At 50.2% G+C, this 13,231-nt stretch overlaps 1 protein-coding gene across 12 annotated transcripts in view; it reads right to left on the bottom strand.

Annotated features, from left to right (window-relative positions):
- Positions 1-12,177, bottom strand: part of AMPD3 (adenosine monophosphate deaminase 3) — a 52,278-nt gene extending 40,101 nt beyond the window's left edge. For 5 of the 12 annotated variants that reach the window (XM_027578330.2, XM_027578331.2, XM_027578332.2 and 2 more), the window contains exons 1-2: positions 5,390-5,514; positions 1,046-1,271 (exon numbers count right to left, since the gene is read on the bottom strand). In XM_027578330.2, the coding sequence (XP_027434131.2) occupies positions 1,046-1,271; positions 5,390-5,414 (251 nt within the window). In that variant the 5' untranslated portion in view covers positions 5,415-5,514. Of the gene's footprint in view, positions 1-1,045; positions 1,272-5,389; positions 5,515-6,441; positions 6,521-10,216; positions 10,467-10,794; positions 11,104-11,172; positions 11,242-11,363 lie in introns of those variants that run through there. The other 7 variants (XM_027578324.2, XM_027578328.2, XM_027578329.2 and 4 more) reach the window with 7 other exon arrangements.
- Positions 12,178-13,231: the final 1,054 nt, after the last annotated feature.

Here is a 13,231-nt window from a genome sequence, read left to right as displayed (position 1 = left end):
AGATGTCGGCGGGGATGTGGAGAAAGGAGAACCCTCCTACACTGTTGGTGGGAATGCAAGCTGGTGCAACCACTCTGGAAAATAGTATGGAGGTTCCTCAAACAGTTGAAAATAGAGCTACCATACGATCCAGCAATTGCACTACTGGGTATTTACCACAAAGATACAAATGTAGGGATCCGAAGGGGTACGTGCACCCCAATGTTTATAGCAGCAATGTCCACAATAGCCAAACTGTGGAAAGAGCCAAGATGTCCATCGACAGAAGAATGGATAAAGAAGAAGTGGTATATATACACAATGGAATATTATGCAGCCATCAAAAGGAATGAGATCTTGCCATTTGCAAGGACGTGGATAGAACTGGAGGGTGTTATGCTGAGTGAAATAAGTCAATCAGAGAAAGACATGTATCATATGACCTCACTGATATGAGGAATTCTTAATCTCAGGAAACAAACTGAGGGTTGCTGGAGTGGAGTGGGTAGGAGGGATGGGGTGGCTGGGCGATAGACTTTGGGGAGGGTATGTGCTATGGTGAGCACTGTGAATTGTGCAAGACTGTTGAATCACAGATCTGTACTTCTGAAACAAATAATGCAATATATGTTAAGAAAAAAAAAGAAGAAGAAGATAGCAGGAGGGGAAGAATGAAGGGGAGTAAGTCGGAGGGGGAGACGAACCATGAGAGACGATGGACTCTGAAAAACAAACTGAGGGTTCTAGAGGGGAGGGGGGTGGGGGGATAGGTTAGCCTGGTGATGGGTATTAAGGAGGGCACATTCTGCGTGGAGCACTGGGTGTCATGCACAAACAATGAATCATGGAACACTACATCAAAAACTAATGATGTAATGTATGGTGATTAACATAACAATAAAAATAAAAATAATTAAAAAAAAAGAAGTAAGTGGTCAATTAAGTGTTCTTGGTTAAGAAACCAACTCAGCTCCTAGGGACAGGCCAGCTTATCTCAGGACACATAACCACAGCCCACCTGGGCCTGCACAAGTGTGCACACATGAGCTGGGTGGTGGGGACAAACCTTTTTGCCGTCTCCACAGACTTCTGCTCCTCCAGCTCCTTTTGCAGCTCCCTCTCCTTGGCCTCCTTCTGCCCGATGGGGCAGTCCTCAGGGACCGTGAAAAGGGACAGGGCATCTTTGCTGTCCTCTTCCCGGAGCACTTTAGCAAACACCTTCTCCGCCAGGAGCCGGACTTGCTCATCCACCTCAGAGATGTTCAACTTGGGAAACTGGCGTGGCATCTCGGCTAGGAGAAAAAGAGCAAGTGTTAATCTTCCTGATTTCCTGGATGACCTGAGTCAGCCGGCTGGCGGAGGAGAAGGTACTAAAATAAGGGCCTGGCCCTTGGGGTCAGCTGTCTTGCTCAGGAATTCCCCAGAACAAACCCAGCAGGCCAATTTTAAAAACTAGCTCCATGGGGCGCCTGGGTGGCGCAGTCAGTTGAGCTCCCAAGTCTTGGTTTCAGCTCAGGTCATGATCTCGGGGTCTTGAGATGGAGCCCCGCGTCGGGCTCTGCACTTAGCATGGAGTCTGCTTAAGATTCTCTCCCTCTCCCTCTGCCCCTCCTCCCTGCCCCCTGCTCTCTACCTCTCTCTATCAAATAAATTAATTAATTAAAAAAAAAAACTAGCTCCATACGTCATTGGATGTGAAGAGCATAGCCCCACTCACATTTCATGAGAAAGCAAATGTTCAGAAGCCCAAGAATGAATTGTCTAACTATGCGTGCTTCTTTTTTCCAGAACTCAGGGAACCCACAGCACATGGGCAGTCCCACCTTTCCTGGCTTTGTTTCCATGACAGGGAAGGGAGAGGAGAGTTTAAGCCCCCCTCCTGCAGACCACCCAGAGGCCATCTGGGTATAGCAATGACCAAACCTCACTCCCCGCCACTGCACAGAGGGGAGGACTAAAGCCCAAAGGTCTAGTGACTAGCCTAAGGTCCCACAAGATGAGCGCAGGGCTCTGGGGAATCCAAAGCTTCAATCTTCCTCACATAAAACAAGGTCTTTTTCTGAAAAGAAGGAGTCTACCATCATGGTTCTACCATCTCCCAGACTTTCTGGAACTTTGAACAAGACACAGCAAATAAAAGAAAGGTGTAGAGGCAGGGATACTCTTTACCTTTCACAGCCCAGTTGAAAACTTACTTCCTCAAAGAAGCTTGCCCTATCCACCTCTCTTCAAACTGCTTCCTACTATCAGTAGCTGGCCTAAATTACCTGGTTGGTTCCTTTCTTTTCTTTCTGTCTGTCTTTCTTTCAACATTTATATAAGACTTATTAAGTACACTCTGCCAAGCCCTTTCCACTTATGTGAATATTCACATTTTACAGATGAGAAAGTAAAGGCACAGAGAGCTAACGTGCCCGGGTCACACTTTTATTAAGTGGACAGAGACTTGTGCTGTTCTCAGCCTTTGCCCCCCCCCCCCCCGCCCCTCTCCTCTATAAGCCGCTGCTCAGGGATTTGAACCCACAGACCTGGTTCCCATGTCTGTCTTCTTAACCACTGCACCGTGGTGCTTCTCTTTGTCCTTTTGGGTGTCAGGGCAGGTCTCCTCGCTGTCCCCAGCATTACATTTATGGACTGGGTGAATACTGCAGCCTGTCAACGAGCCCCCTTCTCTAGGAGCAGCCCTGACGAGGAGTGTCCTGTCTACCTATTACCACAGTTTCTTTGAGGAAGGTTTAAAGAGAAAGGTGGTTTAGTCAGCTGAGAGATGAGGATGAAGATAAGGCAGGGCCCAGTTGCTGTGTGGCCAGGAGAGGAAGCAATTACAGGGGAGGAGGGGCTCACTGAGCAACCTTAGGACAGTCACTCTCTGGGCGTCAGAGTTTTCTCCTCTGTGAGATAAAGGGAGGAGACTAAGCAGTCTCCAAGGCCCTCTCAGTTCTAAGTGCTGTAAATTCTAGGTACCAGAGAGGTTTCCAATGCCCAGGGAGGCTTGCTGCTCTGGTATTCTCTGCGGCCCATGGGCCTAATTCATGACATAGACAGGAAGGAAGAAAGGAGGCCAATAACACCTGTCAAAGTACATCTGTGAAACCAATTTCCTCCATCCCCCCACCCCCAGGGCCATGCCTTTCCTGGGCCTCTCTCCACTCCAGGGGGTTCAGTGGGAGGGCACTGCTGAGGAGGAAGGAAGTTGGCCCACAACTGTGCTGGTCTGTGGCAGCAGAGAGCAAGACAGCAAAGGCCTGACCTGCTCAGAGGAAGAGGACTGGAGCTAACGGTGAAGATGTCCACATCCTGATAGCGGACAGAAGGGGAAGCTGGAAACCATCACAACGGGGCTTGGAGAGGAAGGTGACAGGGAGAGAAATGAAGAGGAAGACAAATAACTAGAGCCAGGGGGAGCTGTTAGGTGAGAACAAACCTGGATCCCTGTCCCCTCAACCCAAAGGCTGCGGGTCAAGTATAGCGTTCGAAAATCACGCGGGGTTGATGTCCGAAGTAGACATCAAACCGGCCCCAGGCAAGGGGCAGCCAGTGCCATAAAGCATCCATACCATTTGACAGAGTAAACCCACTTCCAGAAATGGCTTCTAAGAAAAGAATCTGAGGGAAGGAAAAGCGCAAAGATGTTTCCCTGCACTATTTAATATATAGCTTTAAAATGTCCAAATGAGAGCACGCTCACTTGAAAAAAAAAAGTTAAGCAACCAAAATTACAATTATGAGGACAGCGTAATCACATAAAAAATACTGTGAAATGACAGTAAATGAAAAAATTAATACATAAAACTGTACCCATGCTTTGATTACAGTGATATGAAAATGCATCCCCTTAAGGATAAGGGCTGCATGAGAGACACTCAAATGACCAGATGGCAGGATTGCCTGTGTGCGAGGCAACAATACCTGATTTTGATCATTAATGCTGTTATAATGTCATTGTTTAAAAGATTTACTTATGTATTTTAAAGAGAGAGAGAGAGAGCGCACGAGATGGGGGAGGGGCAGAGGGAAAGGGAGAAGCAGACTCCCCGCTGAGCAGGGAGCCTAATGAGGGGACTCGATCCCAGGACCCTGAGATCATGACCTGAACCAAAACCAAGAATCAGAGGCTTAACCAACTAAGCCACCTACGTGCCCCTAATGCTGTTATAAATGTCACTTTAACAAACACAAAGATAGAAAGAAAATAGACTAAAGAGTTTTTTAAAAAGAAAGGAAAATAGGAAAAAATCGAACTTCTACATCCCAGGTTTTGGTAATTAGGGTCCTCTCCCACCTAACCCACATCAAAGACAGGCCAGCCAAGGGAATTACACCATTGAAATCCATTTCTGTGTTCGCTCTTGCTCTGGGCAGAAACTGCCCACCACCACCTTCCTACCCCCTAGCCCTTACCCCTACAAACACACGCAGGCCCAAACCCCGGCCACAGCCCACCAGGCCTCCTCAGAAATGGGCATGGGGTGGGGGGCTCTTCGTGTCTGAGGGCTCTTATGCCAGATCCTGCCATGTCTTTCCATGAAGCATTTTTACCTTGCTGAAGTCAACTAAACATACTTTCCTGAATTCATCTTTCTACAGAAGATCTTCCTTTTTCTTTAAATAGTTTAAATCAGCCTTTTCCAAGTGGGTCCCATGAAAAGTGGATGCTTGTTGCTGGTGAAACAGGTCTTGTGGTCAATTACCAGGGAGATGCCCCATCCCATAGTTCCTCACCCCAGATTCCCAAGACACATCAAAGACCTGAGGACAGGATCATAGACTAGCATTTCCCCATCTCGATCACTTTTGTTGTGGAACCCGTACCAATCTCCTGCAGAATTACTACCAGTGTCTTACATAAGTGGGGAAGACTTCATTCCATACCTTAGTATGGACCAAGTAACCCAGGTGGGGTGCTGGGCTAAGTCAGTGGGCCTTAGGAGCCTGTTATACCCCTGTCTTCTGGACATCCTTCGCAGACAGCTCCCACTGGCCAAACCCTCCCTCCACAGCTCGTCTCTCTTCTCAGACCTGGAGACATCTGGCAGGGCAGGCATGCCCAGGAAAGTCAGCTCTGTCAATGCCAAGCCTCAGCTCCAGCTGCTTCTTCAAGCCTGGCTTTCAACCGTTTGTCAACCGTTTGTCAGCTGAAGCCAGCCGGCTTGGGAGGCTTAACTGTAAATTCAGTTGGCTAAGGTATAGCTTATCTCATTACTACAAACGATATCCTCTGATGGGCTTGAAGAAGTGTCTCAAAGTTAGAAAGCTATAAAATGCCACCAGTTCCAACAAACAGTAGCTTTTCAAGGCACCATAACCCCTCCGGAAAGGAAGCACAGGACTACTTAAATCCCCTCCCGACGCAAATGAAGCTGTTTCTTGCTCTTGCCACACTCCCACTGTCAGAACCCATGACACAGACCTGAGCCTGGTGCTGGAGTCTCCATGGCTGATCCTGAGGATGCCACACAGGCAACGCACTCAGGCCATGGGCCGTGTATGCCCAGGAGGCTGAGCTGAGTCAGTGTGAGTGCAGCTAGCTGGGTCCTGCCTGCCGCAGCTGGGGTGGGAGGTCTCTGCTTTGCATATCTGTGAGCAGCCTTGAGCAAGAGCGGAAACTTCTGCGCTCGAAATTCTTCCATGAATATGAAATGTAAGTGGAAAATTTCCAAAGGTCCTACAGGGCCCAGGTAATGCCAACTATCCGCAGCTGCCGTGTGCTGAATGCAGTGTCCTGGCCCTGTTCATAGCCCTCTCCAAAGCAAGAAACTAAAGCCGCTGCTGGCCCCCACACGACAGTACTATTCAGCCTTCCTGATCGCGCACAGAAGATAAGCCACAGCTTCCCTCTAATGACCAGACCCCTGACAGCCAAGCAGGAACGGGCCATACCATCACCTTGGCTGCTTCCTTTTGAACCCCACCTCAGGCCTGGCCTGGCAACCGGGTTCACTTCACCAAGGGGATTGTCTACGGCACAACCTGCCTTGCCTTCCCTCAGAAGGCCCCCCAAAGCAACCTCCCTGAAGGCACCCCAGGACTGACAGGGGAGGCGCTGAGCCCAGTTGCCAATAGAGTTCCTCCTTCCCCTCCTCCTCTAAAAGAGCCAAGGACGGAGACTCAGGGAGAGGAGACTCCTCGGTAGAGGAGCAGGCTTAGGATAAAAAGCTGGCATGTCTCGTCCCTCTCCCTCCTTTCTTCCCTGAAGGAAGCTGACATCACAAGTGCTGGGCAGCCTGACAGGCTCTACCAGAGCATGAATGCATCAGTGCACGGGTGCGCGCACACACACACCCGCACACGCGCGCACACACACACACCCGCGCGCTCACGCACGCGCGCGCACGCGCACATGCACACACGCGCGCACGCACACCCCCTCGCACATGCGCACGCACATGCGCACACACACACCCGCACACCCGTACACGCGCACACACAACCCAGAAAAGAAGACTGTCCCTTCTGACCCACCTGAGCCTACCCACCCCGTCCTCTTCCTCTTACTGCCGCTCTGACTCCCACGTGGGTCTCCAGCTCTGAGGAGCCTCCTGAGCACTGGTTGCGCTTGACCCCCCTGCCACCACAGCTGCTGCCCTCTCTGGGGACGGTGACGCTGCCTCAAGTGAGCTACAGAAGCAGTCCTCTGAAAGCAAGGCTCAGGACCGATACAGTGACTTAGACAAATGGTGTGGGTCTGGGAAATAACAGTGAGCAAAATGGCTATTTCTGTGATGCTGTTGAAATCCTGGGGACAAGAGCCCAGAAAGGATGATGGGTCAGTTGTTTACCAGGAGGCTAGCGCTAGCCCCGACTTGGGCCTGAGTCACCTCCTCATGTCCAATCGTGAGATTGTGCCTTCCTGAGCCCACATAATGATTCCTGTGTGTGCAGAGCAGGATTACAGGGTTGACACATGATCCTCGGGCTACTGCTGGGCTTGAGCTACCCAGAGATTACAACCCACCTGTCCTCACAGCTGTTTCATAAACAGCGCGATCAGCAAGCTACAAGCAACCTAGAGGGAGGGTAATATGTATTCAATAAATAATTAAATTATCTTAAAGCATAGGGGGGAAAGGTCCAGGTCCTTAGTAATGTTCTGCCAGAAGGGAGGAGGGGCAAGTGATTCCTTCTGCTGACATGTTTTGGGGAGGGGGAGGTACAACGGGGGCTGTAGTGGGAGCATCCTAGCCCATGCATCTGAGAATCTACCCGGCCGGATCCAGTTCAGGGAATTCTATTCTGCACCTGTCACCAGACCATGGATAGCCTCAGTCTAAACAAGCACTTTCCAAAGTGTAGTGTGTAGAACATACAAGGTCAGAAGGCTTGGAAAATACTACATACCATAATCCCTTATGGGGATTCATGCACAATTTCTACAGATTCTAAACACCAGAGAGTCCCTTAGTAAAGAAAGCTGTTTGGCTTTGTTTAGCCCAACACACTTATTTGACCCTCTCACCACTGCCACCATAGGAAAAAAGACCTATTAATATCCGTGGCACAGGCTTTGGAAAATGCCTTCCACCTAAGCCTTCATTTTCCAACATAGAGAAAGCTGCGTTGCTGAGGCCCAGGTATGGATGTGAGATTCACTCCATCAGGTCCGGACAGAGAAGGGCCGCAGCTCAGCTAAGATTATATAGATTGGGACAATGGCCAAGGGTCCTGCTAGCGCCAAAGAGATAGAAGAGCCTCCAGAACAGCGGCAGTTTAGGAGGAGACTGTGACTCTGTCTTGGGAGGGCAAACTTTACTCAGGACCTCACAAGTCCATCTTGAGCTTAACATGTCACTGCTCCTCGTGGCCTAGAAGTCTCCTTGGACTAAGGAGCACTGGTCCCAAGCTCAAAACCTTATTTCCTCTTTGAACAAAAATTAAGACAATCTGTGATAACCAGGCCCAGGGCCTGCATCTCCTGCCCAGGAGACCAGACTGCATTCACTTTGACCACTTATGTACCCCTTACAAACACCAGGACAGGAAAGGCTAGAATCAGATATGTCTCACCAAGAAAGATACTACTCTCCCTTCCTCTGAAAGGATGCTTTGGGATTGCCTCCAAGGGTTCATTTTTCCTTCTTATCTTTCTGAGGCGTGCGTGACTCTCATGGGAGTTGGACAAGGGGGCTTCACCTGCTAAATATCAGCTCCATGACAGATCTTGCCCACCTCATTCACTCTTATATCCCCCTGCCTAGAATACAGTAGGTATCGGTAAATATTCATTGAATGAATGAATGAATGAATATATAAAATAATGAATGAGTGAACGAGTTAAGTGATTAATCTATCTGTGGCAATCTCAAGAGTCAGTAGAGTATATGGTTAAGTAGATAGGCTCAAACCAGACTATGCAGGTTTGATTCCTGTTTTACAACTTAGTTGCACGAACTTGAGCAAGTTATTCAACTTCTCTGGCTCGGTTTTATTCCCTATAAAATGGGGATAATAACAGTACCAACCTCATCGGTTGTCATGGCAATTAAATTAGGTAGCATGTGTAAGTACGCTAGAATAGGCTTAGAATAGTACCTGGCACATATTATTGCTTTAAAGTATTATTTATCAACGTCATTGTCATCAAGATATCAGGTACAAGAGGCAGTCCAACCGGGAAACCAAACATGAATTTTCATCTAGCCACTGAATCCTTTTATGCAATATTACTTATGGAGCACTATTATATGTCAGGCACTCTCTCAAGCTCCTATTTGGGAGCAGAGAGAAGGAAACCATGTTTAAATGTGAAACCAGATAAGGAGAAATAGCCATCTCCTCTATGATTGATACTTCTTGCTGACTTTGCATGGCCAGTATTCTAGCCATAAGCCCATCTTTCTATGCCCTAGGCCCCTTATATATCAGAGCCCAAAGACAAGGTCTCCTCTCCTTGATATGCAGCCAGCACTCAGAAGATCTAAGAGATTAATATATTTGGGGGAAGAACCAGGAAGGCCAATGAGCTTTAGGGGAGAAAAGGTATCTCCCTGCTTAATCCCAAGGCTATATTTTATCTGCCCATGATATTTTCAAGATTCTGGGTATAATTTTAAAAAAAAAGATCTGGGTATGATTTTGAGGCCATTTGAAGAGCTATTCACCGGGGTGCCTGGGTGGCTCAGTTGTTAAGCGTCTGCCTTCGGCTCAGGTCATGATGCCAGGTCCTGGGATCGAGCCCCACATCGGGCTCTCCGCTCCGCGGGAAGCCTGCTTCTCCCTCCCCCACTCCCCCTGCTCGTGTTCCCTCTCTTGCTGTGTCTCTGTCAAATAAATAAAATCTTTAAAAAAAAAAAAAAGCTATTCACCTAGTGTCAGGACAAGAAAAACAGGCCTCATCTCACAAAGAAATTTTTGATCCTCATCTAGGATCTCAGAAGGACTGAGGGTGTGCTGAGGGTGGGGCCAAGAGGTCCAAGAGTCTCCCAGGAACCCATCCCTGCAAACTCCATGATTCTTAAACAGGGCAGCCGGTTCCATCATCTTCACAGCAAGCCAGCCCCTCAGAGTTTGACCCAGAGGAGTAGCCAGCCCAGGCTTATTACTCCAAACCTGCTGCCAACACTTGGAGAGGTGAGAGCTGATAAGGAGCTCTGTCTTCCTGGCTCAGTAGCTCAACTACCACTCAGCAAAGATGCTTCACAGCCCGGGGAGGTTTCTCCCATGAGGGCTCCAGCCACCATCAGCTTTTCCCTGAAGCTGACCAATTGTTGGTCACCACATCAAGGGGGATAGCCAACATGGGCTCAAGACCATGCTAAAATTCCTTCCTTCCAGCTTTCACCTGGCTCCTTTGCTAATTTGTCACACCTAAGCTTCCAGACACATACAAGGATCTAACAGTTTGGGGAAATGACACTGTAGTTAGCAAGCCTCTCCTACTCCAAGGTCTCTCAAAACTTCCCCCAGAGGCCTCTGCCAGCCAAGCCGAGCCATTAGGAGCTCCACTGGCAAAGCAGCTACCAGGAAGTTCAAGGGCAGAATGCAGACTTCCAGAGGCCAGTACACCTCCCATGCCGGGAGAGAGCCAAAGAGGTAAGGATGAAGGCCTCGAATGAACCCACACCCTGTCATCCTGTCCATCCCCCTGCCTTTAGGTGGAAGCCCACCCCAGCCGTGGGTAGTCAAACACCTAGAAACTTGTCCGGGAGCTTAAGTGACAGCATGTCCCGGGTCCCTCAATTTCTCTAAACCTCTCGAATCCAGTGTAGGCCACCAGGGAGCTGAGACGAGGCTGGCTCACCTAAGGTCTCTGCAGCCCAGGCCACCGCAGAGACAGCGGCAGGAGCACAGGCAAGGGCCCGGGCAGGGCTGAGTCCAGAGTCGGCGCCGCCGCCAGGGCGGCCTGCGAAACCCAGAGCCGAGGTTCCGACCTCCGGGGTCTCCGGCTCCCGTCCTGGGCAGCAGGGGCCGCGGGGCGCGGGCCCAAGGTCAGCCTCACAGCATTGCGCGCACTCATCGGGTTCCGAGGCCAGGGCCCTGTCGTGGGTCCGAAGGGGGCGACCCGCGGGGCTGGAGGGCAGTTGGCGGTGCGGGGCAGGGCGCACGGCAAGCGCCGCGGAGGGGCTGCCCCGCACCGCAGCCAGCCGGGGCCCGGCCCGGGCCAGGCCGCGCCCCCCGGCCGGCTCAGCGGGAGCCGGCGGTGTAGCCCGCGGCGGGGGCGGGGGCGGGGACCGAGCGATCAGCGAGCGCAGCACCGCGGCGCCTGAGCGCCCGCACCTCAGCACCCCCGAGCCCCCCGGCCTGCCGGGCGGGAGGAGGAGAGCCGCCTCCTCACGGAAGAAGCCCGCCAGCCGCGCGCCGCCCGGGTCGGTGCCCTACCTGGGCGCGGAGCCGAGAAGCGACGAGCGGGCAGCAGGGGGGCGCGGGCCGGGCCGCCGCAGCCGCGCAGGTCTGCCTGCCCGCCACCCGCCAACCAGGCCTGCCCGCCGCTACCTGGGGCGCCCGGGCGGCGCTGCCAACAGGAAACTTGAGAGAGCCAGGGGCCCGGCGGCCGCCCTGTCCCCCGGCCGGCCGGAAGCGCGCCCGCCGCAGCCCGGGGTCAGGCTCCAGCCGGGCTCCTCGGAACTCGCCTCCGCTGCCACCCGCGGGGCCCGAGAGCGCTTGCCGCGGTGTTCCGACTTGCTCGAGTTTCCTCCCTCGCCAGGACGTTTCCCAAGGTGAGAGTCTGGGGTCACGGCCCCCAAGCAGGTGACTTACTCCCTGTAGCTGAACGGACCGGCAAGCATCAGCTGGGCGTCAGCCTGGTCCCTTGGATCACCTTCCTGCCCCTCCCAGCACGCGCACACACACGCACGCACACAAACACACACGCGCTCACACTCACATACTCACTCCTCCAACCCCCTGCTCTGCAGCTTATACACCCGCCCCTCCAAGTCCCGACTGACCTCCTAGTTGCTAAATCCAGCGGGTGCCTTGTAGCCCCTTACTCGCTTCTCCCCAGCGTTTGAACCTGCTGACCACGCCTTCCTTCCTGGATCGCTTGGAGTACAAAAGTTTCCAGAGTTGGCGCCCGCCGCTTTCTCTCCTAATTTCCTGCATACCTTGGTGACTACACCTTCTCAGCCAAGGCCAGGCTTTTCATTGTGGTGATCCGCCAGGTCGTACCGCAGCCTGTCTCCTCTGTCATTCGCGGGCCTACCCAGTCTTGTGGTTTCAACAACTTCCTGCTTGCTGACGACTTTTGAATCTCACCTCCAACCCAGGATGTCCTCTAGAGCTGCAGGTGGTATATCCAGCTTCCTGGGGGCCATCTCCACTGGAGGTTTGTAGTCCCAAACTCAAACTCCTGATTTCCTCCCAGGAACGTGCCAGGACCTGCTCCTGCGTCTCCAGTCTTAGGGAAGGATAGCACCACCTTCCACTCCAGGCCATACTGGGGAGCCCTCCTTGACTCTCTCCTTTTCACTTCTCACATCAAATTTGTCACTAAGGGAGGAAGTGGAACCAGTCATTAGTGAGGACCCACTGTGTCTTCCCTGTGCCAACTGCTGTCACATAGTGGCCTCCTTTAAGCACCAAGTTTTATTCCTTCTACCTCACAGCCTGGTATTTACAATTTACTTATTTATAAATGATATGCACATGCAATTGTATTAATATATTATATATTATAAAGCATACCTAAAATGGATGTCAAAGGATGTGGTTAAGATAATACTTCATTTTTTTTTTAAGATTTTATTTATTTGACAGAGAGAGACACAGCGAGAAAGGGAACACAAGCAGGGGGAGTGGAGAGGGAGAAGCAGGCTTCCCGCGGAGCAGGGAGCAGGATGCCGGCTGGATCCCACGACCTGAGCTGAAGGCAGTCACCTAACGACTGAGCCACCCAGGCGCCCCGATAATACTTCATTTTTAATGAATGGCACAATATCCCTTTTACCTTTCACTTTAAAGTTATTTGCAAAAGTCTGTTTAGGGAGAGCAACATGATTAAAAATGGTTTTAATAAATCTTAGTTTAATATTTTATGAAACTACAAAGTATGCTTTTAAGTTTGGTTAATGTCAATACTTAGTCCTAATGGCTGTTGTTGCCCCCCCCCCCCCCGCCCAGCAAAAAAAAAAGATATCTCGCAAAGATAAGTAGACCCAAATGGGAGAATTCTATCTTTGACTACACTTAGTAAATCATAATTCTTGTTTAAATCCCATCTACCAATTTTGCAAATGTGAAATTCCACCAGAAAGCTCTTCTTTGTCCGTGAAACCCACGTTCTCATGATGTTTTCATCAGTTATTTTTGTGAATATTCATAACAATGGGATTTCTTAAACTCTTGAAACTCTTCATTTGGGAAATTGTAAAATGGATTTAAAAGTGTATTTCTTAATTATGAAGTCTATAGCTAGCACAGTCTATTTTTTAAGATTATTTATTTATTTATTAATTAGAGGGGGTGGGCAGAGGGAGAGGGAGAAAGAAACCCAAGCATGTTTCACAACCCTGAAATCACAACCCCCAGCCGAAACCAAGAGTCCGAAGCTTAGCCCACTGTGCTACCCAGGAGCCCCATTAATTAATGTGACTATATTCTATATATAGAGAGAGAATATATATTCTATATATAGAGAGAGAATATATATTCTATATATAGAGAGAATATATTCTATTTTACTTTTTTTCTTTACTTAAATTCCAGTTAACATAGAGTACAATATTGGTTTCAGGAGTAGAATTCAGTGATTCATCACTTACATACAACACCCAGGAGCACAGTCTATATAGGTGACAATGATGCACCTATTTTGGCA

Source organism: Zalophus californianus, chromosome 11 (genome assembly GCF_009762305.2).
Source record: "Zalophus californianus isolate mZalCal1 chromosome 11, mZalCal1.pri.v2, whole genome shotgun sequence".
Classification (NCBI taxonomy): domain Eukaryota; kingdom Metazoa; phylum Chordata; class Mammalia; order Carnivora; family Otariidae; genus Zalophus; species Zalophus californianus.
This window is presented reverse-complemented; position numbering and strand designations above follow the sequence as displayed.